Source organism: Heloderma suspectum, chromosome 4, assembly GCF_057233095.1.
Source record: "Heloderma suspectum isolate Gila_16-S chromosome 4, 16-S_ref, whole genome shotgun sequence".
Classification (NCBI taxonomy): Eukaryota; Metazoa; Chordata; class Lepidosauria; order Squamata; family Helodermatidae; genus Heloderma; species Heloderma suspectum.
In genome coordinates, this window is record NC_139461.1 from 173,620,641 (window position 1) to 173,642,440 (window position 21,800).

The window sequence follows — 21,800 nt, forward strand, 5'->3', positions numbered from 1 at the left end:
ACGCCCTTAGCTGTTTCACCGCGCTGGATCCCTGTTGTCGCCTCCCTCCCAGCCAGCAAACTCCTGACACTCTATCGGAAGGCTGAATTCAGGGCAGTGGGCTCGCATGTTGATTCTGAGCTTGCGCGGATCTGCCGGGCATGCTCAGTGATTTATTGTTTTGAAGGAACTGCAACTTCGGTTTGGCACAGAACTGAATTGCCCGAAGCCCGCGGCAGGGGCGTGTAGCGGTGGATAGGTGAGCGGTCTCTTCGCGGTGGTTTGTTGTGTCCGTCGGGTGCATGGCTGGTTTGCAAAACGCAAGAGATTTCTGTTGGCACGGGAGAGCTCGAGGGCAGACTGGCTCTTTCTTCCGGGGAAAAGGCTTCTGGGGGACAATAATGAGATTCTGACATGGTTATGCCAAAGCTCCGGGGATCGCCAGCCGCGGGGCGACTGTGCTGCTGCAGCCGACCTTGTTCTCCGTCTCTTGCAAGGAGCACATGATGCTGACAGTATGCTGCGTTTTTTGGCACAGGGAGAGCTGCCTGGAAGCGGGGCCATTAAAGTCTTTTCATATTGGGTCAAGAAGAGTCCAGGAAGTGAGTTCGTGCGCAAGATGCCAAACTGTCGCGGCCGATGGACTTGCCAGCCATTGGAAACTTGGGCAATTTTGGAGAACAGATGTCACCTACTAAGTAAGCCGGCTTTCCCCAACCCGGAGCCCTACAGATGTGTTGGACTACAACTCCCAGCATCCCCAGGGGTTGTAGTCCAACACATCTGGAGGGCACCGGGTTGGGGATGGCTGCATTAAAACTTAGCGGGGCAGGTGCAAAACAGAGCTGGTCGGGGCAAAGGGGAGGTTACCTTTTTGTTCTTAGAACGTAAACCAACATAAGCCCTACTTAGAGTAGACCCATTGAAATGGACAGGACTTAAGTTAGTCATGACTAACTTCAGTCTCATTTATTTCAGTGGGTTTCCTTTAAGTGGGACTTACGTTGGATTTTACCTAAAAGTCCTCCTGGACCCCCTCCTGGGTCCAGTATCCTCTTTTATGCAGTGCTCAATCAGATACTTCCAGGAGCCCCACAACCAGGGTGTGAAGGCAAGAACCTTCTCCTGTTGTCCCCCTTGCAGCAGGCAGTAGGTATTACTGTCTCTTAACATGCAGATTCCGTTTAGCTGCCAAGACTAAGCACGATTTATTCTCCATCCATTTATCCCCCTTCCAAAGCCATGCAAGCTGGTGGCTATCGCCACGTTTTTGTGGAAGTGAATCCCCTCATTATTACGTGTCGTGGGGTTAATCGATGAAGCTGTTTATGGCCAGGTCGTCTTTATGTGTTGGGCTGAAACTCGTGTTCTTGCTGTTTATGCCTTGTATCAGTGCTGATGTATGGCCGTACAAATAATAGGTATTGTTCTTGAAAGACGTTGACCAAATTCTGTTTGTCCTGGACTTTGTCTGCAAGGCTTTGGTATTAACAGAGGTTACTCAACACATACTTATTTTCCTGTTCCAGCCAGGTTTCTTCCTTTTCTCTGACTTCTCTCTGACTGCTCCATGGCACATCAAAAGAAACTGCAGGGCCTGGTGGCAGCCACCATCACTCCAATGACTCAGGATGGGTAAATATTCCCTTGGCCCTAAAAGCAATGGCAGTATTCATTGGTGGGCTCTTAAATTAATAGCTGGCTGAAATCTAGAGTTGATGTATCATATCTGTCATTGCCCGTATGCAAATTACTTAAAAGGACGGTGGAAGTGGACTTCAGAATGGCAATGAACTTGTGGGACTTCTTCCTGCCAGCTCTTTTCTTGGGATGCACTATAACCCAGAGCAGCCTTTCCCAACTTGGGACCCCTCAGATGTTTTGGATGACAACTCCCATCATTCCTGACCATTGGCCATGCTGACTGAGGATGATGGAAGTTGAAGTCCAGAAGGCTGGCAAGTTGGGAAAGGTTGACCTAGAGAGTACCACCTTTTTTCCCCCTATTCCTGCTAAGCCTCTCTGTATACTACTGTTTTCTCCCCCAAAGACATTTATATTGTCAGCTCCTTGGAGCAGTGACCTGTCCCTTGTATTTGTGTGTGTATGTGCGTGTATATAACTTATGTTTATTCTGTAAGATTCCATGTACATGGACAGCACTAATAATTACAACCAGAATCCAAATAACCAGTCATTTAGTCATGCATCCAAGGGCTTGGGACTTGTGTTTCCCAAATAGGAGCCTCCCATGCTGTGTATGACAAACTACTTCTGAAAGTGAATGGTGTTTCAAAAGCGATTTGTGATGTGGACTGCTGTTCAAGAGAAGCAGGGGACTCACGGTCCCACTGGGTGCACACAAGTCCTTGCGTGTGCCTAAAGTAGCTCTGTGGATCCCACATGGGTTCCTCTGTAAGAGTTGGAGAATCCTGCTTCAGGGCAGTGCCATTTTCCCCACCTGGTGCCCTCCAGATGTTTTGGACTGCAACTCCCATCAGCTCAAGCCAGCCTGGCCAATGGTAAGGAATGCTGCAAGTTGAAGACCAAAACATCTGGAAGACACCAGGTTTGGGGAGGCTGGGACAGGGGATTGGATCTATTCCCTTGCAGTCCTATGATTCTAGTGTGGAATAAACCAGGAGTGGGCATAAGAAAGATTACCATTCACCACTAGCCAATTTCCTGTGGACCATCCAGTGCCTGCTGGTTTCTGCACTTCTTGCAAAGAATGCTGGACTTGGTGGTCATTGGTCTGGTCCTGTAAGGTACTCCTTCTGTTCTTAAGCAAGTGTATATTCTGTGACTCATTGAAGTGTGCATTATAAGTATAATAATTATAATATGCAATACAGTGTTGTATAGTGGCTAGAGTGTTGGACTGGGACTCAGGACATCCAGGTTCTAGTCCCCACTCGGCCATGAAGCTCGCTGGGTGACTTTTGGCCAGTGACTGAGTCTCCCGCTAACCTACCTCACAGGATTGTTGTGAGGATAAAATAGAGAGGGAAAGGTTCATGTAAGCTGCCCTGGGTTCATTGCAAGAGGAAAAAAGTCAGGATATAAATGTAAATAATAATAACCATAATTTAAAAATGAATTATTATTGTTATTATTATTGTTCAAATTTATGTATCGCTTTCAAAGAGATATCAAAGCGGTGAACATAAAATGTAATATCATCAAAACAATAATAAAATATAACAATAAAATAATGCAATGATAAAAATGTTAATCAGCAGTAAAACTGCACACTCTGCTGTGTGCAACAGACCATATCTGGCTGGGTCACACTTCGGGGAAAGCCTGTGTGAAGAGGTCTTGAGAAGATGTCTAAATGTCAGAACTGTGGGTGCTTGTTGATCGACAGTTGGTAAAGCATTCCAGAGGATGGGTGCTGCAACACTATGTAGCCAAACCTTAACTGTTAAGAATTAAGGATCTCCTGCTTCATAAATTGATAATCCGTTGGTGGACCATGACGATACTAGTTTTAAAATACAGGAGACTGTACAAGACAGAAGTCGGTCCACCACAGAAATAAACCATAGAGGTGGCCTTCCTGTTTAACAAACAAGCAGGTCTTTGCTGATTCCTGTGCTGTCTGGCCAGTGATGCCATTAGCACAGGATTTTAGGGTTCCACTCAGCAAAATGAGCTGGAGAGCAACACAGCAGGGCTGGCCTGCCACATTTTGAAGGAAGTGAAGTAATTCACATTGCCACCTAAAGACGGGGATGGGGGCAGCATAAGACCAGAGACTGAAATTGCCTAGCTGCACCAGTCTGGCTCTTTGGGCCTTGCACAACTTGAAGGCCTAAGATAAGAGCTGAAAGGGGCAACTCCAGGAAATTACAAGCCAGTAGTGTCCGCCAAGGAGGGAAGCAGCATGTCAGCCATGTCATTCTCAACAACGTATCTCTGAGTCAGTGTCTCATTGCCCTCCTGAAATAGAGAGGGCCTCGCACTGCCTCAGTAAACAAAGATTGTCCGTCTTCACAGATTAACTAGTTTACCTCAGTCAACAAGTGGTGAGACACTGAGTGACAATTATGATCTTGGTGCGAACTGTGAGGTAGCCTGGGACCCTTTTCTCCTTGCTTTTCAATCTGGTAAAAGTGTTTTGGGGGAAATGAGCTAATTACAGCTACGTATTTCCAATTACTGCGTGTTTTGTGTCAATCACAGACCAGGGGAAAGAAAGTTCTGTTTATTTAAAGCTTGCATCTCTTAAGGAATTCAATCTGCAAGATATTACTTGTAAATGAATTTTGTAAGTAGTAATTTCTGCTGTCTTGCATTTCTTTCCTTTAGAGAAATCAATCTTTCTGTGGTTGGCCAATATGTGGACTACCTGATAAATGAGCAAGGTGTGAGGAGTGTATTTGGTAAGATATGGCTTATAATGTGTTTGTCATGAAGAGCATTTGCTTTCGTATAAATGGGAGGGCCTGCACAGAAATGGGTACAATTTGAGATGCAGACAACCAAGTGCGCCCAAACAAGCCAGGATCCATAAGCCAACAACAAACTCTTGTTTAAAGCTGGCTTACAATCCTGACTTGTTTGGATGCAATAAAGCCAAAAGCCTTGGTTCGGGTGTCATGCAAAAGGCTCCCTACTTTGTTTACTCTCAAGGGAGGGACTAAGTGGGAGCAAACAGGGTGGATGATTTATTAAGAATTATAATTTATTATAATTCATGGCTTCAAGTGACATGTGAATATGGCCAATCAGAATATCAAGAGATTACATGCACAGTGTGGTAGGTAATCACTTGGTAAATGGCTGGCTATATTCTCCTTGCATCTGGAGAATTGCAGCCAGAGAGGCTTAGGGTATCTTAACATGCTAACTGATTATTGTAATGCAAGGGTTTTTTTGGTAGGCACCTACAGTCAGGGCCAGAAATACTGGAACAAGGATAACTGTTTTGGCCGTTGGCCTCTGTACACCACCACATTGAAGTTGAAAGAAAACACACCCAGATGGGAGCGAAGTCAGGACTTTCAGCTGTAATTCAAGGGGTTTGACAAAAGTGGGGCACTAACCATTCAGGAAGGACAGCCAGTGGCATACACACACACCCATCGTTGGTGGCTCATCAGTAATGGAACAAATGGCTGACAAGCAGCTGCATGGCCAGGTGTGGCCTGTTTCCTGGGTACCCCATGACCAATGAAGCAGAGAAAAGGCCCAGAGGTGGTTCTGAGTGTTACATTTGCATTTGGTAGCTGTTCACTGGAACTCCCAACATGAGATCCAAAGAGGTGTCCATGCGAGTGAAGGAGGCCATCATTAGGCTGAGGGAACAAAATAAACCCATCAGAGAGATAGCAAAAACAGTGGGAGTGGCCAATACAACAGTTTGGAACATCCTGAAAAAGAAGGAATTAACTGGCAAGCTCAGCAACAGCAAAAGGCCTGGAAGACCACAGAAGACAACTAAAGTGGATGACCACAGAATTCCGCTCGTGGTGAAGAGGAACCCTTTCACAACATCTAGCCAGGTCAAGAACGCTCTTGAGAAGGTAGGCATGTCATTGTCAACATGTACAGTCAGCTTTATGAATGTAAATACAGAGGCTTCACAACAAGGTGCAAACCACTGGTAACGCTCAAGAACCAAAAGGCCAGATTAGCCTTTGCCAGCAAACGCCTAAAAAAGCCTGCCCAGTTTGGAATAAGATTCTTTGGACTGATGAAACCAAGATTAACTTGTACCAGAATGTTGGGAAAAGAAAAGTATGGAGAAGAAAAAGGAACAGCTCATGATCCAAAGCATACCACGTCAACTGTCAAACATGGTGGAGGCAATGTTATGGCATGGGCATGTATGGCTGCCAATGGAACCGGCTCACTGGTGTTTATTGATGACCTGACTGCTGATCAAAGCAGCAGGATGAATTCTGAAGTGTATAGGGCTATACTTTCTCTTCAGATTCAGCCGAATGCTGCCAGACTGATAGGACGCCGTTTCATATTGCAGATGGATCATGACCCAAAACATACAGCAAAAGCTACCCAAGAGTTTCTGAAGGCAAAGATGTGGGATGTTCTTCAATGGCCAAGTCAGTCACCTGATCTCCACCCAATAGAGCATGTTTTCACTTACCCAAGACAAGACTGAGGGCAGAAAGACCCACAAACAAGCAGCAGCTGAAGGCAGCTGCAGTAAAGGCCTGGCAAAGCATCTTGAGGGAGGAAACTCTGCATTTGGTCATGTCCATGGGTTCCAGACTTCAGGCAGTCATTGACTGCAAAGGATTTTCATCCAGGTATTAAAGGCGATCCTTCAGTTTGAAATGATGTTGGTTTGTTCCATTACTTATGAGCCACCAATGATGGGGGTGTGTGAATGCCACTGGCTGTACTTTCTGAATGGTTAGTGCCCTACTTTTGTCAAACCCCTTGAATTACAGCTGGAAGTCCTGACTTCGCCCCCATCTGGGTGTGTTTCCTTTCGACTACAGAGGCCAACTGCCAAAATAGTTATCCTTGTTCCAATATTTCTGGTCCTGACTGTACTTCTTCCTGAAATAGAACCTTGCCTATAAGAGCTTTATGCTGCAATAAATCTGCTAGGCTTTTAAGGTGCCATAGGGCTCTGTCTTACGGCAGCCAAGCCTTTGGTTGCACCACAGTTTTTGGTTTATTTGTTTGTTTTAAATTTGTTTTGTTTGTAGGGAAGGTATGGCAAGTGGGAATCGCCCTGCTGCATTGTGGTGTGCCTTGGTAGGCAATGGTATGTGAAGTGGGCTTCCTTCAAACTTAGTGCCTCCAGAGAACAATATTCCATCCTTCCTGTATGTGTCAAAATCTCTTTTTTAAAACAGTGAATGGGACAACAGGGGAAGGCCTGTCTCTGAGCGTTCAGGAGAGGAAGCAGCTGGCAGAGGAGTGGGTGGCCAAGGGCAAAGATAAGTGAGTAACTCTGCGGGAAAGATTGCAATGTATTGTGAAAAATCACTGCCTATCTAAGCAAAGATGCTTGATTGTGAAATCTGTATGCACTGTTGACTTCCTTTTTTTGTTGTTGCTTTAAAAGTCAGGGACTGGGGAGCCATGAGAATATTGCTGAAGCAACAAGTTACAAGAAGTTACTGCCTGGCTTAGTCACCATTGCTGAAAGAGAAGGGAAAATAGGAAGTGATTTTTTTTAATGGGAGCACTGTGTCTATATTGTCTTACCCAAATGATTTCTTGCAGGGAGAAAACACGGAAGGAGAGACTGGGATAGGGGGAAAGGGAGAATGTTGCCCTCTTGACAGGAATCTTGGGGCATCTCTACACCAGCCTAAAATCCCGCATTTAAAACGGGGCTTTCTGCTTCCATTTTAAATGCAGGATCACAACGACTCCCTTTTTCACCCACTTCCTTTCCCCCCTCCCTGTCCCCCCTCCTTCTCCCTGTATCTGAATCTTCCATTATCTTTCATCGATCTCGCTCCTCTTCTTGCCGCTTTTCCTCTTTTCACGGAGGGAACTCAAGCGGAACACAGCGGGGTGATTTGATAGCTCATTCTCTGTGATCTATTTAAAAATGGAACAAAGGGCATTTCATGCAGGAGATGCCCTGGAGGTTCATGGTGTCATGTCAAGAGCCCACAAACTTCCGTGAAGGAGCAATCTCAATCACAAGATAAAAGCTCTGTGTGAAGAAAGCCCAGTTGGACTGCCATAATCCTGGTCCAGAAACAGAAGGAAGATTCCAATAAGAACAGTTAGAATCAAATGAGATCCTTAAGAGTTCAGGGATCTGACCTATGAAGCAGCTGTGATTGGACCAAATCATTTCACATCCCAATTTGCGGTTTCTCAGCACCTGAGACATTTGAAAGAGATACAACTTTTGACTTCTTCATTGAATAACATGCAGCTTCAGAGGAGAGGTTATGGGCAGCCTGCAGAAGTAAGAATGGAGGATGGGATCCAAGGTCTTTCTTTTTTCCTGCAAGTGTTTGAAATGTGGGCTTTTCCCCAACATTCTAATTTTGTTCTGTGTTCTATTTTACTATTAATAATCTCTTTTGAAATATCTTTTCTGCATAACTGGATGTTCACTGGATACCTCATTACTGAACAGAGGCCTCTATGCAAAGCAGTCCCTGGATGTCTTTATGCCACCTCTGTGTAGGAAATCCCAGGCACCCTGTGTTGCAAATTACCACATGTGATAAGTGCATATCTGTATGTTGATGTAAACCTGAAGGACTTGCTCAGCCTTCTGTCCTTCAGATGCATCTGACTACAACTCCCAACATCTCCAGCCACCATTAGCCATGATGGGAAATATAGTCCAACACGTCTGGAGGGCACCAGGTTGGGGAAATCTGGCCTAACTCCATATTATGTGCTGAATCCTCCCCGACCCCCTTCAGAAGGGGTGATTTGAGTACATGCAGAGGAAGGACTTAAGGGGCACAACTCTTTCCCTGCCCCCCCCACCTTTTCCCACATGTGGTTTGAAATGCATGTTAATGAGGGCAAATATACTTGAAATGCTATGAGGAGAGGCTGCTGGGGGTACAATTTGGAGTGAAGAAAAGGTGGGTGAGGAAAGAGTTAAGTGCAACAGTACCAATAGGGACCAGAAAAAACAACTGTAAGGCTAGAAACCCAAATCAAAAAAGAAACAGCTGTACCAGTTGAATTCCCAACGTGTTTCCACACTGGTCTTTATCAAGGGAAAAACGCGTAGAGATTCTTCTGGAGGATTCCGTCTCCCCTGCTTCTTCCAAAGGGTCTTCTTTGGAAGAAGCAAGGGAGAGGGAATCCTCCAGAAAAATCTCTAAGAGTTTTTCCCTTGGTAGAGACCAGTGTCAAAAGGCGTTGGGAATTCAATTGGTACAGCTGTTTCTTTTTTGAAAGAGTTAAAGTCCCCCTGCCTTGCTTCCCCATTCATTCTCAGTTGCCCCTTCCTGAAGCAGCTTTTCTATTAAACACACATGCAGGCAGATAGATATTGTCAGAGCTCTAATACATGGGTTTCCGTGTGGAGGTTTAGTTAACCCTGACAGGCAATAGATTCACACATGTGCACGCAGTAAAATAACTGTGAAATATATCTTGTTGTGCAAACTGTCAGTATTAGGAACCCTCCCTTCTTTCACCTACCTACCAATCAAAACCGTAAACAAAAAACATTTTCTAACTTCTTCAGGCTGGATCATGTGATCATTCATGTTGGAGCACTGAGTTTGCCAGAATCAAAGGGACTGGTGAGTGTGTGTGTGCTAAATGTACTTTCCTCCTTGACCCTGCTTTTGTTTTTGCATAGAGCATTGGTGTGCAAGGAGACAACTCTTCCAACTGGGAGCCATTATTGCAAGATAGTGTTTGGAGGAATAAATGGTGCAATTCACACCATCTCTATGTGCTTGCACTTAAGCTGGCCTAGATGGGTAGTGCTGAGGTGTGTGGGTATGATGAGCTGTTTATTCTGCGCCATATAAATATAGGAAATAGATACACAGTTAACATATACTAGACAAAGCATCTAATTGCGTAGGATCGTGCAGGATTTTATATGGAATAGTGTTCTGTGTAATTCAAAAGCTTGCACACTCCTACTCCAGCTGCAACTGGTCCGATATAGGCTATTGTCATGTTATCCCTTTTATATTTCTTATTCTCTGGCACTATCATGACAATAATGGTCTCTATCAATATAAAAGTGTGCCCTCAGTTCACCCCAATCCTTCCTTTTCAGGCTAAGCATGCAGCAGAAATAGGAGCGGATGGCATAGCTGTTATCACCCCCTCCTTCTTCAAACAGGTGAACAAAGGTGGGTAGACTATTAGATCCCACAAAATTGTTTTTCCCCTTGCCATCCACTGCCCATGCAGGCCTTCAGGTCTGTGGTGTACAGCATTGTAGCGATGTGCAACTGTAAAGCCTCAAGATGTGTGGGGCAGTTTCTGCTTATTGCTGCAAAACCAACACTTTGCTAGGCAGTTGCTTCCCAGTTTGCATTCCCTCTTCACATTACTTAAAATGCAAAGAATTTTGCATGTTCCATGGGAGTGAAGAAAAGCTGCAGAATGTGGTATTGGGTACAAACTGAGTTTCCAGAAAATCTCTGCTTCCATTTGAAAAATAAACACGTTTCTAGCCCTTATGGCTTAAAAGACCTGCTTGAGAATGAACAGGCAGTGCCTTGAGAAATCTCAGAAGTGAGACTGAATGAAATTTCCAGGGCGCAGGAGGTGAGGATTCAATGCCCCCCATAACTTTTGTCCCTTCCCTTAACTGGCAGAGGCAGAATTAATTATGTAAGATCAGCATAAGTTATGCAAATTTACATAAATTATACTGGTTGCAAACTCCAGCTTTTCTTTGAACATAACTCAGGCTACATTGGGCAGGTGTGTGTGTGTATGCGTGTATGTGTTCCTTTTTTTATTATTATTAAGTGCAGAGTATGCCTGGCCCTAAATACAAGGGAACAGGAAGAAAATGCCGAAGGGCACACATTTCTATAGCATGCAAAAAGTTGTATCAAAGCCGTAAACATTTTTGGTAATGCTCCTGGATACATTTCTGCTCTTAGACATCCTGGACTGATCATTCACAAACAATGAAGATATGGGGTTCTGGCCTTTTTCTTCTTGCCTTTCCCTGCATGCACTTTTCCTGTACCATATTTTGTGCTAATCCAAGGTGTGGCCAGCATTTTGTGCTAATCCAAGATGTAGCTGGCATTTCTCCCCACTGATTTGAGCCAGACTGTCAGGGTGGAAACTGAGTCCATAGAGCCCCAGAGCAGTTCTGATTCTGAGGAAGAACAACAACCTGTGGGAGAGGAGCTTGCTCATCGCTCACAGGCACAGCAGAAGGGAGAGATTCCTCCTGACTGCATTCCTGAGAGAGATAGTGACCCTGGCAGCGAGAGAGCAGAGGAGGGGGTCTTGCTGGATGCTCGGCGCAGACGCAGGGAGCGGCGCCAGATGGAGGGCACCGAGAGGAGGCGCTCTGCCCGCTTGGCGCTAAAACAACGGTCGTGTCCTGAGGATCTACGGGTAAGAGGGAGGACCTCTCCATAGCCCATAAGTTCAGAGGTTTCCCGCTCTTCCCCTTCAAACGGGGACCAACTGCCTTACCTGGAGTTTAGGCTACTCTGCTAACTACCCCAGTGCAGTTCCTTGCTTAGTTGCTTGTGATGAGCATCTGAAAGAGTCATTAAGTTGTAACGGAATAAAGCCTTGGAAAGAATCCTCTTCGTCTGTGTCTTGAGTTGGCTATTGGAGGGGACTGTAAGAGGCAGCTAGGGCGCTCCTGACACAGACTAGCTGTGGCTGTTTAGGCATCCTAAATTAAAGCCTGGAGTGATTCTGGCCTTTTCACCTGAGGCCATAGATTTACACACTGTGACCCAGCTGGGAACTCGAAGGGCCAGATGAACTGGGAGCTATGGCTCCTCCTCAAGAGTGGAGTAAGGGTGGGGCCACTACTTACATGTCACATAGGACTATGCCAGCCTTCCCCAACCTGGGGCCCTCCAGATGTGTTGGACTACAACTCCCATGCTGGCTGGGGATGCTGGGGGTTGTAGTCCAGCACATCTGGAGGGCACCAGATTGGGGAAAGCTGGCTTACTTAGTCAATTTCATCTGTCCTTTAAAATTGCCCAGGTGTCCCATTGCTTTCCTTGCTTTGTCTCCTTTAGATGCGCTGGTCGCCTTCTTTCGGGATGTTGCGTGTGAAGCTCCTGGCGTCCCTTTCTATTATTACCACATCCCTCCCCTGACTGGTGTAGAAAGTAAGTGGTATCATCCAGGCCATCCTAGTTAATCTATGAGAAATACCTAACTAGGAGGATTGTTCCTGGTTTTTTGGTTGATGTTGCATTTATATTCCACCTTTCCTCCACGAAGCTTAGGACAGTGTATGTGGGATCTCCAGGAGGTCTTCCCACTGGGCCCTGACCAGACGCAGAGGGGCTTATCTTCACCTGTGTGAGCCTCCAGACTATGTGTAAGCAACATTGCTCTTAGACGACACCCTGACTTCCAGATGAGCCCTGTTGAACTCTGTAGGACTGACCTCTGGGTACACATCCATAGAGCTGTGCTTCATGATGTAGTGGTGATCAAGACAGACCCAAATCTCTGTATGGGAGGGATTTTAAAAAACGGCTTAGTAATACTTATACTATTAGAATCATGTGTAAGGAGAATAGTGGTGGCTAATTTCATCACAGGAAATAATGTTGGGAGAGTCACTAGATTGTTACAGTTGGCAGTGTACTAATAACTACATGTAAGTCCCATTTTGCATATCTCTACTTATGTTAGTATTACTGAGATATTTTTTTTCTGGTCTACCTATACCAAGGGCAGGCAGAAGGTAGATCTGGATCAATTGGGAGAGCTGTGGGTGATTTGAAGAAGATCAGCAAGGACTTCTGACTCCGTTTAACTATAGTGATGACTCCCCTCTGCCTTAAATTATACTGCTGAAATGAAGAAAGCTTAGGTTAGCCAGGAGTGGATTTGTGTGTGGAGGGACCGTGAGCGCCATTCAACTCACAACCAATCCCTGAGCTCAGAGTTCTGTAATTCTAAGCATATGTCTATCGCATGTGGCTCCGGTCTGTGGATCTCAGAGTCCTAGTAAGAACAAAATAGATCTTGCAAGCCTGAAGTCTGCAACCCATGCTGATTCAGAACCAGGGTTAACTGTCATGGCTTCCCTAAAAGTATCTTGGAGATTATAGTTTGGTGAGGGAGCAATCTTATGGCCCCTTGACTGCACCTGAGACAGCGCTCTGACCTCAGAAGGTGGGGGGAAGAACTGACCCCTTGCAGACAGCGCAGAAAGAACCGCACTGGCTGCTCTCCGAAATCAGAAAAGTGACCTTGGAGAGGGTGAAAAGGGAGTGTTTTGGTGGGCAGGGAGGAGACTGGAGAGGCCAGGATATGAGCTGTCCTGAGCCTCTTCCAGCCTCCTTACCTCCCCCTGAAAAGTGCCGTTGCTAGATGGGTAAAAAAGCCTGTCTAGTGAAAAATGCAGGCAGGAGGATGGGGAGGTGGAAATCGCTTCTACCACTCCTCCCGCCCTGCATAGGATGACCGTAAGCCTCCATGTTCGGGGGCTTCAAATCATCAAGGGTGCAGTCTATAGGATTTTACCCTCAGGGTGCTGAGAATACTCTTAGATACCCCTTGGCCCCTCTCAAGAACTACAGTTCTCAGAGTTCCTGACCTGAAGCAAGGGAGTAATCCAGTTTAGGTTTGTAAGTATACTCGGTAGTCCATTCCATTATCAAAGAATTCTAATCTCATTGCCTTCCATGAATAAGGAAGATGGGACTTTCTGGGGTATTTTTCCCAGACCTTCACAAGACACTATTTGTATTGTATTTTGTGATAGAATCACAGCCTGCATTGTGCTGCTATGTTGTCTGCACTGGTACCTTGTCTGGTAAGATTTGAAAACATCTTTTATTGTGGTTCTCTCTCTTTCTCTCTCTGGGTGTCATCACACAATGCAGAAATCCCACAACTATACTAGGACTTTCTGCCTTCGTTTCCTTTGCAGAATCATGATGCACTCCATTTCCCCATCTCTTCCTCCTCCTTCCCCCCTCCTCACTCCCTTTTCCCCCTTTATCTGGGAGTTCTATATGTTTCTGTATGTTTCATTTATGCAGCCACGAGATGGCGCTGTGGATTAGCTCTTCTTACCACGTTTTTTTCCCCCATGGAAAAATTGGAAATGGATCTGTTCATTACTAGTTTATTTCCATTTCAAATTAACCCCACAAAATTGCTTGGAAAGGACAAGAGAGGCGCTGGAGGTTGATGACATCATGTACAGGATCCACAAACTTCTGCGAGTGACCAATCCCAATCGCAAAATAAAGGCCCCGTGTGATGACACCCTCTCTCTCTAGTTCGTGCTGAAGAGCTGCTAGATGGAATGAAAGAGCAGATCCCCAGCTTTCAGGGGTTGAAGTTCAGCGACAGAGACCTCCTGGATTTTGGACGGTGTGTGAAGAAAAATGATGAAGGCCGATTTGTGCTTCTGTATGGTGTGGATGAGGTAAGGACTTCCTATGTGAATTACTGTGCTGTAGTAGAACCACAAGATGGCTTCTGAAGGCGATGTAGCCAAGTTGTAGAGTTTTTTGAGCTAGACCTACCAAGGACTGCTAGATCTCATCAGTTTCTTCCCTGACTGAACAAGAAGTAGGTGTGCTCCAAATTTAGAGGCAAATTCCATGTGAGGAACTTGCCAGCTGTTTGGATGGTTGGAAAAAGGAGGTGAAGGCTGAAATGTAGTGAGCAGAACAATTCAAAGAGGGGACACTGGGGTAGGGGGAGAAGGAAGGAAGGTTATACCACCCTTAAGGGCCTCAGGCAATGGTAGACTGGAAAGAGCCCAAGGAAATTAGGGGTAAGAGAAGCGGTAGATGGATGTGATGGCAATGGAGGAATGGTAAGTGGAGGGCAAATGGCAGTCCCATCTGGCCACCCATCTCTATACAAGGCCTTTCATTGCCTAAGCTCCCCTGTATTTATTTATTTATTTGTTTATTGCATTTCCTTACTGCCCCATAGCCAAAGCTCTCTGGGTGGTTTACAGAAGTTAAAACATTAAATACAACATAAAAAAAGTTTAAAAGCCATTTACAGAAAAGCACACACACAATATACACAAACAACATATAACTAAAAACAACATTGAACTATCAGTCATAACTACAGACACATGCAGGACCGATTAAAACTCATCATGTGCTGCCAAATGCCTGGGAAAAGAGAGAGGCCTTAACCTGGCGCCGAAAAGAGAACAATGTTGGTGCCAGGCGGACCTCATCAGGGAGCTTGTTCCACAGATGTATGCCAAAGACTGAGTCTCCATGATTGCTTCTTGAGTGGTTTCCACTCGGCAAGTGTGGAAATATTTGAGCAACAAGCTGTACTACTGGAATGTCTTCATTTGGTTCGAACTATATGGAAATAAACCCGACCATTTTGTTTTCCACCATATAGCAACTCCTGAGTGCCCTGACAATGGGAGCGACTGGGGCAGTTGGAAGGTCAGTCTGTCTTTCACCCGTCCTTTGTGCATGGATGGGAGGGCTTCTGTGAGTCACGATGCCACATCTTCTACAGTAGAAAGGATTCTTATGCAACGCGTTCTTCCTGCTGCCATTGCCGCTGCACTAGCTTTGTTTATACAGCTGCATGCTAAGTATGAAAGATTTCATGCCAGAAATATACAAGTTTTCTTCTTTCTATGATTGTAGTTTCTGCCTGATTTCTTCTCTCAGCCCCACCCTGGTGCCCTCCTGATGTTTTGGACTGCAGTTCCCATTGCAGCCCCAGCCAGCATGGCTAATGGTCAGGAATGCTGGGAGTTGTAGTCCAAAACATCTGGAGGGCATCAGGTTGGAGAAGGCTGGTTTGGGGGTTGCAAGAATATTGGTATTGATAAAATGTAGTTGGTGGGCTGCATAATTTTTATTGTATGGAAAGGCTTCAAGCAGACAACTCATGTGTGCAAACGACCTTCAGAACCTGTGCTTCTTGCCAGCCATATAGAACGTACAGACTTCCCAAGGAATCTAATCAAAAGGGTGGCAGGTGCAGCCTCGGGTCCCTGGCAGTTGCTGAAACCGGACTATCTTAGGAAATGGGTGCCAAGATGAAACCGTAGGTATCCTTTGGGGAGCGATAGGTCCTGGGCTTGGGAGCAGGTGAAACAAATGTGTAGGATGATAACTCTGTAGGGCACCCTCTGTGCAGCAGCACGTCTTACTTCTGCATAGGAATAATATATCAAAATTACTACTCTGCTTGCTGTCTTCTAACTGCAGTGATGGTGCTGACATGTCTGTAATGCCGAATCTACTTTTGCTTTGGTCATTGCTTTTTTTTTTTTTTAACAGCACATATAACTACTTCGGCAAGGCAAATAACTTAATGCTGGAAGCTTTTGCCAGTGGAGACGTCGATTCAGCACAAAAATATCAGGTATTCTGTTTCTGGCTGAAGCTGATTACAGTGGGACGTAAGACGGCCCTAGTTTTTTTCCCTCTCTTTTGTATATAGTAATTATAGCACCCTTTATAGCTAGGAGTAATATGTATCTCCCGCACACCCTGATTTGCCATGGGGCCGTGGGCACGCAGAAACAGGATTCCAGGCAGGTATCACCTCCTGGATGAGGATCCTCCCTCCTCCCTACGCATCCTGCTTTTGTAGCAAGACTAGTGTGTGGTGTAGTATGGCCTAGCTGCTGCTGTGCCTTAAATACCAACCTGTCTGCTGCAACCACCACCCTCCACAGATATTGTGCACCCTGATCCAGCTGGTGAAACTACAAGCCCTTTATAAGAAGCCCCGAAAATTAGCTTCTTACCACCTGCTGGGAAGGGGAGCTGGATTCTGTTCCTCCAAACTCCCCTGATGTCTCCCTCCTCCACCAGCTGGTGGATTGGAAGGATTCCAGCTTTCTAAAAGGGCCTCTGTGCACACCATTCCACACTTCATTGGTTTGTTTTTTTAATTTGATAACTTCATATGCCTCTCTACAATGTAAGGGTTCCTAGGGTGGCTCGCAAAGCCTAAAAGAATAAAAACAAGTACATCAAAATAAACATCTACATAGAACAATAATAAAAAAAATCAGAGCAGAGAAAGAACAACAAATAAAGCAAACTCACTGGCCTTGGGAAATAAATTTAAAGTACTTTGCTTGCTGCTGAAATTACAGAATAGGCACCATGGGAGCCTCCCTGGGGAGAGCGTTCCAGAAATGGGGTGCAACAGCCAAAAGGGACCCCTCTTCAGTCGCTGACTGCTTCATCTCAGAGGGTGGGGGCACCCAGAGGCAAGCACAATCCTATGCATGTTTAGACAGAAAAGCTCCTACAACTCCCAGCATTCCCCAGCCAGCCATCCCACCCTAAGACAGGGATGTGGAATGCTTGGCTCTCCAGCTGTTGTTGGACTACAACTCCCATCAGTGCTCACCATTGGCTGTGCTGGCTAGGACTGATGGAAGTTGCTGTCCAACAACATTTGGAAAGTCACATGTTCCCTACCTCTCCTCTAAGATTTTGGGTCTCAGGCAGCCTGGTTTGGGAACAGGTGAGCCTTCAAGTCCCAGGCCAACTTCTAGGACTTTAAAGTTCAGAACCAGTGCTTTGAATGGTGCTCGGAAATGGACTGGAAGCCACTAGACCTGTTTTTATAAACTGGCAAGATAAAGCTCCAGTGCCTGGTTGCCATTAGCAACCGTGTCTTGAACTAACTGCCATTTCCAAAACAGCCTTCTGAAACAGCACCAAGTACTTACAGTGTGTTATAGCAGCCTCACCTGAAGATTACTCAAGCAAGGGTAACCATGACCGGACTGTCTCTGTCCAGCAAAGGCCACAGCCAGTGAAAGGCACTTTGTAACAGAACTGGATTTATAAGCCTCCTGCAGACTGTGAATGTGATCCTTTAGGGGGAATGTGATGCTTATATCACCTCTCTGAACCAGCCACCACCAGTAACTGTCTGATCAGGGCTGAGCTTCATTATTCACCCTCATCCAGTCCATTACTGATTTCAGACACTGATTTAGCACCTCCACAGTGTCACCTAAACTGGACATAAAAGAGAGAGTTGAGTGTCACCCGCATAGTGAGGACACCTTCCTCCAAGTCCCTGGATGACCTCACTCAACAGTTTCATGTGGATCAGGGGTGGGCAACTGGTAGGCCAAAACATCTGGGAGATCCACAACACCCATGATTTCTCACCATTGGCTATGCTGGCTAGGGCTGTTGGGAGTTGTAAGCCAAAACATTTGGAGGGCCACAAGTTGCCCACCTTTGATGTAGATGCTTAAAAAGCATGGGGGACATAATAGAGAAAGGTAGTGCACGTGCCATGGGCCTGAGCACCATGGCAAATGTACCACTTTCTAGAAGCTGGCCTGGAGGCAGAAGCACCATGCCCTTAATCCCTAACCCAGGCAGCCTATCTAGAAGGATTCCATGGTCAAATATATCAAAAGCCACTGAGAGATCCAGGAGAATTAATAGGGTTGCATTTGCCCTGTTGTCTTGACAAAGGCCATCCATCAGGGTGACCAAGGCAGTTTCCAAGGTTTCTTCAGACTCCCAACTGAAGGTCTCCCAACTGATGTCCTGCTAGTGAGCAAAGGGCTGGATGCATCTGATCTCAGAAGCTAAGCAGAGTCAGCCCTGGTTAGTACTTGGATGGGAGACCACCTGGGAATCAGGCTTCCTGCACTGAGCAGGGGGTTGGACTTGATGGTCTTGTACGCCCCTTCCAACCCTATGGTTCTATGAGCTTCTATGAGCCTCCTTCAAGGTCTCCCACCTGGCTCCTTTAGGGCAGACATAAGGAGGCACTGATTGCCTCCTGGACCCAGCTGGTTAGTCCTATAGGAAGCTGCCTTATACAGAGTCTGACCCTGGGTCCAGGTAGTTCAGGATTGTCTGCACTGACTATCAGTGGCTCTCCAAGGTTTCAGACAGGGGTCTTTCCAGCCCTCCCTGGAGATGCCAGGGATTGAACTTAGGACCTTTTGCGTGCAAAGCAGGTGCTCTGCCACTGTGCTACTGCCATTCCTCAGTCCTCTTCTGCTAGAGGGCTAAGAGGCAAATAATCATATGGAAGGCCATACTTCTCATAGCACCTTGTCTGTCTGCTCAGGCAGCAGTAACTGAAATTCAGCCTGTAAAACAAGACTAGATAGTGCTTTGGACACATTCTCCTCTTCTCTGCTCCACCCCAAATGGAATTTCAAAATTAGTGCTGTCCTTTGAATTGGAGTCACTGAATGTAATACAAAAGAATGCTAATAATAATAATAATAATAATTTCCTTTTCTCTCTCTTAGTTCTGTATTCAGGAATTCCTTGGCTTCGTCATTGCACAGGGTAGGTACTACAGCAGGCTGAATCCTTTTCTGCTTCTCCTGTATAGTTTATCTAAAATGGACTGAATGCTTCTGAATTCCACATAAGTTTGGGTTTCTGTCATCTAAGAAGTTCTAATATGTTCTCTAAGACTCTATTCAACCATCTCTTACTCCCATTTTCCTCCACAAAATGCCCTTAGCATTTTCTTCAGGTACAATTTTTCTCCTATTGTTTTGACTCTGACTTTTTTGTTTCCAAATGCATTTCTTTTCTATTTTTAAAATTATTATCGTAAGATTGTAGTAACAAATAACTATCAATAACATTAGGAAATTAAACAGTGATGCATTTATTAAATACAACTTATCTGCCAAGTTGTTCAACGTGAAGATAATGGACATCTCTACACCTGCAATTTATCGCGCGTTCACGATTGGCCACTCATGGAAGTTTCCGGGACCATTACACGATGTCATAATCTCCGGGAAGCCAATGCCTGTGGGGGGTGGGGTTCAGGCAGTTCGGTGGAGGTTGCTGTCCACCCACATTGTGTGATAATCACAACCAAACCAGTAATCTGTGAGAGGAGGGAAAGGGGCAGGAACCAGGAGGGAAATTTCGCAATGCCCCCAGTGTGTGTAATGGCTTTTCGCAGAAAGGTAGCCACCCCATGAAAAGGTAAGAGACGGAATATAACAAGATAGAAACAGCAGTGTAAATGGGTCCAGTCTAATCCTGTGATTAAACCGGATGGAGAAAGCCCATTGATGCGGATTTCTGCTCCCATGTGATGAACCCCAAAGTGTCCAAATAGATGTAAAGACAGGATAGTGTCTATTCCATTATGTATGGTGGGTGTATGTATATATATGATTGAATTATGTATTTCATCCTGTATCTTTTTGTAACAACATCTTGCTCATTTCAATAGAATTTAGTCAAACTGCAATAGGATGTTTTAAAGTTTTAGCAATAGCGATACTCACACCAGTCAAGATATGCCGGTGTGATATGGTCCGGCTTTGAACTTTGAGAGCTAGTGTGGCAAATATGAGTTGGCAAGCCCCCAGTTCAGATCTGCTGAGAACTGACTGGGTGACCCTAGGCAAGTTGACCCCTCCCCCATCTGTAACATGAAGATACTACTGTTCTATCTTACAGGATTTCAACAGGATGATGTATGTGGATTTTCTCTGGAAATGTAAAAGGGTTAAATAAAAGGGTTTGGATGAGCAGTTTGGCTATAAACTGCTTGGTTTATCATAGCCTTTTTTCTTTTTTAAAAAGAAATGACTTCACATCATTGACTGTGTGTGATGGTAAAGGCGTGGGGTAAGGGATATATTTAAGAATTTTCTCTTTGGGATTATTCGTGTGTTCTTTTTTTCTTTATAGGCTTTGGTGTTGCACAGATCAAAGCAGTCATGACTCTGGTTTCGGGGATACCAATGGGTCCTCCACGGCTTCCACTCTCAAGTGCTTCTGAGGAGTTTATTGCCAAAGTAAAAGCCAAACTGGAGAGCCTAAAGAACTGCCTCTACAGTTGATTTTAAACATCAATGTGGTCTTCAAAGCATGGTCCATATGAGTTGGTGATCCAGTATCGCTTGAAATGTAGTACTTGAGATGCACGCTGACTGGACAGCTTTCATGAGGGAATTGGCTAATGAGTCTGGACTGAGTAGCTGTCTATCGGGGGACTATCAAACAGGGTCCTCTAGCTTTGTCTATGTGGAAGACGGTTGCTGTGTTCCTGTCCACCAAGGCTATGGTTGCTTTCTTTTTTTTTAAAAAAAACACCTTTTAATTCTATTTTTATCTTTATAAATGAAATAAACAGTACCAACAACCTAATCAGTATCTACAGGTTCCCAACAATACAGTATTCTTATGAGGAGACAGCAATAATGAAAAAGAGAGGAGGAAATGAAAAAAGAAAACAGAAGGAGAAGGAAGAAGAAAGCAAGAAAGAAAATGAAAAAATATAAAAAAGTAAGGCTATGGTTGCTTTCCAACAAAAAGGAAGTTGCTACTTTTGAAGATAAGTGAAGAAGTTCTGTCAGCTGAAATTCTAGAATTCTTCCACAACACGGAGGAGCGGGGTGGGGGGAGGGAAGGGCATAGACTGGACTAACCAACACAAGTATTTCTTGTCACTTCTATATCTCAAAAAAAAAAACCCCAAAACAATGAAGAGTCATATAACTGGATTTTTTAGGTCTTAATCTTGCTTTGCATTTGTAGAACTCAGACTCTAACCTCCAATATGTTTAGATTAGACAACTTCATGAAATTTGCAGGGTGTTTTTATATCCTCATGAATAGTAAAGTATCCAACTGGAGTAACATCTGCCATGGCTAATGAATGTTGTCTTCTCTAATTGGCAGCCATTTCTTGGATAAGTGCTGATTTAAGGCAACAAAGGGGTAACAGTACAGATAAGAATAAAGCTTTGTGTACACTCCGGAATCAGTTGGCTAGTAAGAGAAACATTGTTTTAAAGAGAATCCTGAACCTGGGATTTTTTCTCAACTCCTCTAGGATACATGCAGCGTAATCCTCTACATGTTTACTCAAAAGTAAGTCCTACTAAGTTAAGTGGAGTGTAACTTCTTTAGGTCATTGTAAAAGTATACCATAAAATAACTGCATGATCTTCCTTTTTATACAGTGGGAGGGGGAAGGATTCTTATTCTTGTCTTGGATGTCACTGTTTTGATGTGAAAATAACTACTGTAATAGCAAACTTTTATACACCCTCCTCCGCTGGCCCCCAGTGCCAGGTCAGGAACTTCTGACAGCTGAGAGGAACGTTTGTGCTCTACACCCCCTCCTCTATGCAATGTTCATAGCGGCAGCAAACACGGTGGGCATACAGTAGGGGTGGGGAACGTGTGGTCCTCCAGGTGCTGGTGGACTCTAGCCAG

At 45.1% G+C, this 21,800-nt stretch overlaps 1 protein-coding gene across 5 annotated transcripts; it reads left to right on the forward strand.

Annotated features, from left to right (window-relative positions):
- The first annotated feature begins 140 nt into the window (after positions 1-140).
- Positions 141-21,340, forward strand: NPL (N-acetylneuraminate pyruvate lyase). 5 transcript variants are annotated; one of them, XM_084851312.1, is made up of 12 exons: positions 141-581; positions 1,513-1,614; positions 4,294-4,367; positions 6,816-6,903; positions 9,143-9,200; positions 9,692-9,767; positions 11,649-11,741; positions 13,878-14,026; positions 14,980-15,026; positions 15,879-15,963; positions 18,851-18,890; positions 20,268-21,340. In XM_084851312.1, the coding sequence occupies exons 2-12, from the start codon at positions 1,550-1,552 to the stop codon at positions 20,417-20,419; spliced, it is 927 nt and encodes a 308-aa protein (XP_084707438.1). In that variant the 5' UTR covers positions 141-581; positions 1,513-1,549; the 3' UTR covers positions 20,420-21,340. The 5 variants fall into 5 exon arrangements, with proteins under 5 accessions (XP_084707438.1, XP_084707435.1, XP_084707439.1 ...); XM_084851309.1 differs by having other exon boundaries at positions 141-238; positions 1,509-1,614; positions 20,268-21,229; XM_084851313.1 differs by having other exon boundaries at positions 1,509-1,614; positions 20,268-21,225.
- The last annotated feature ends 460 nt before the right edge of the window (positions 21,341-21,800 follow it).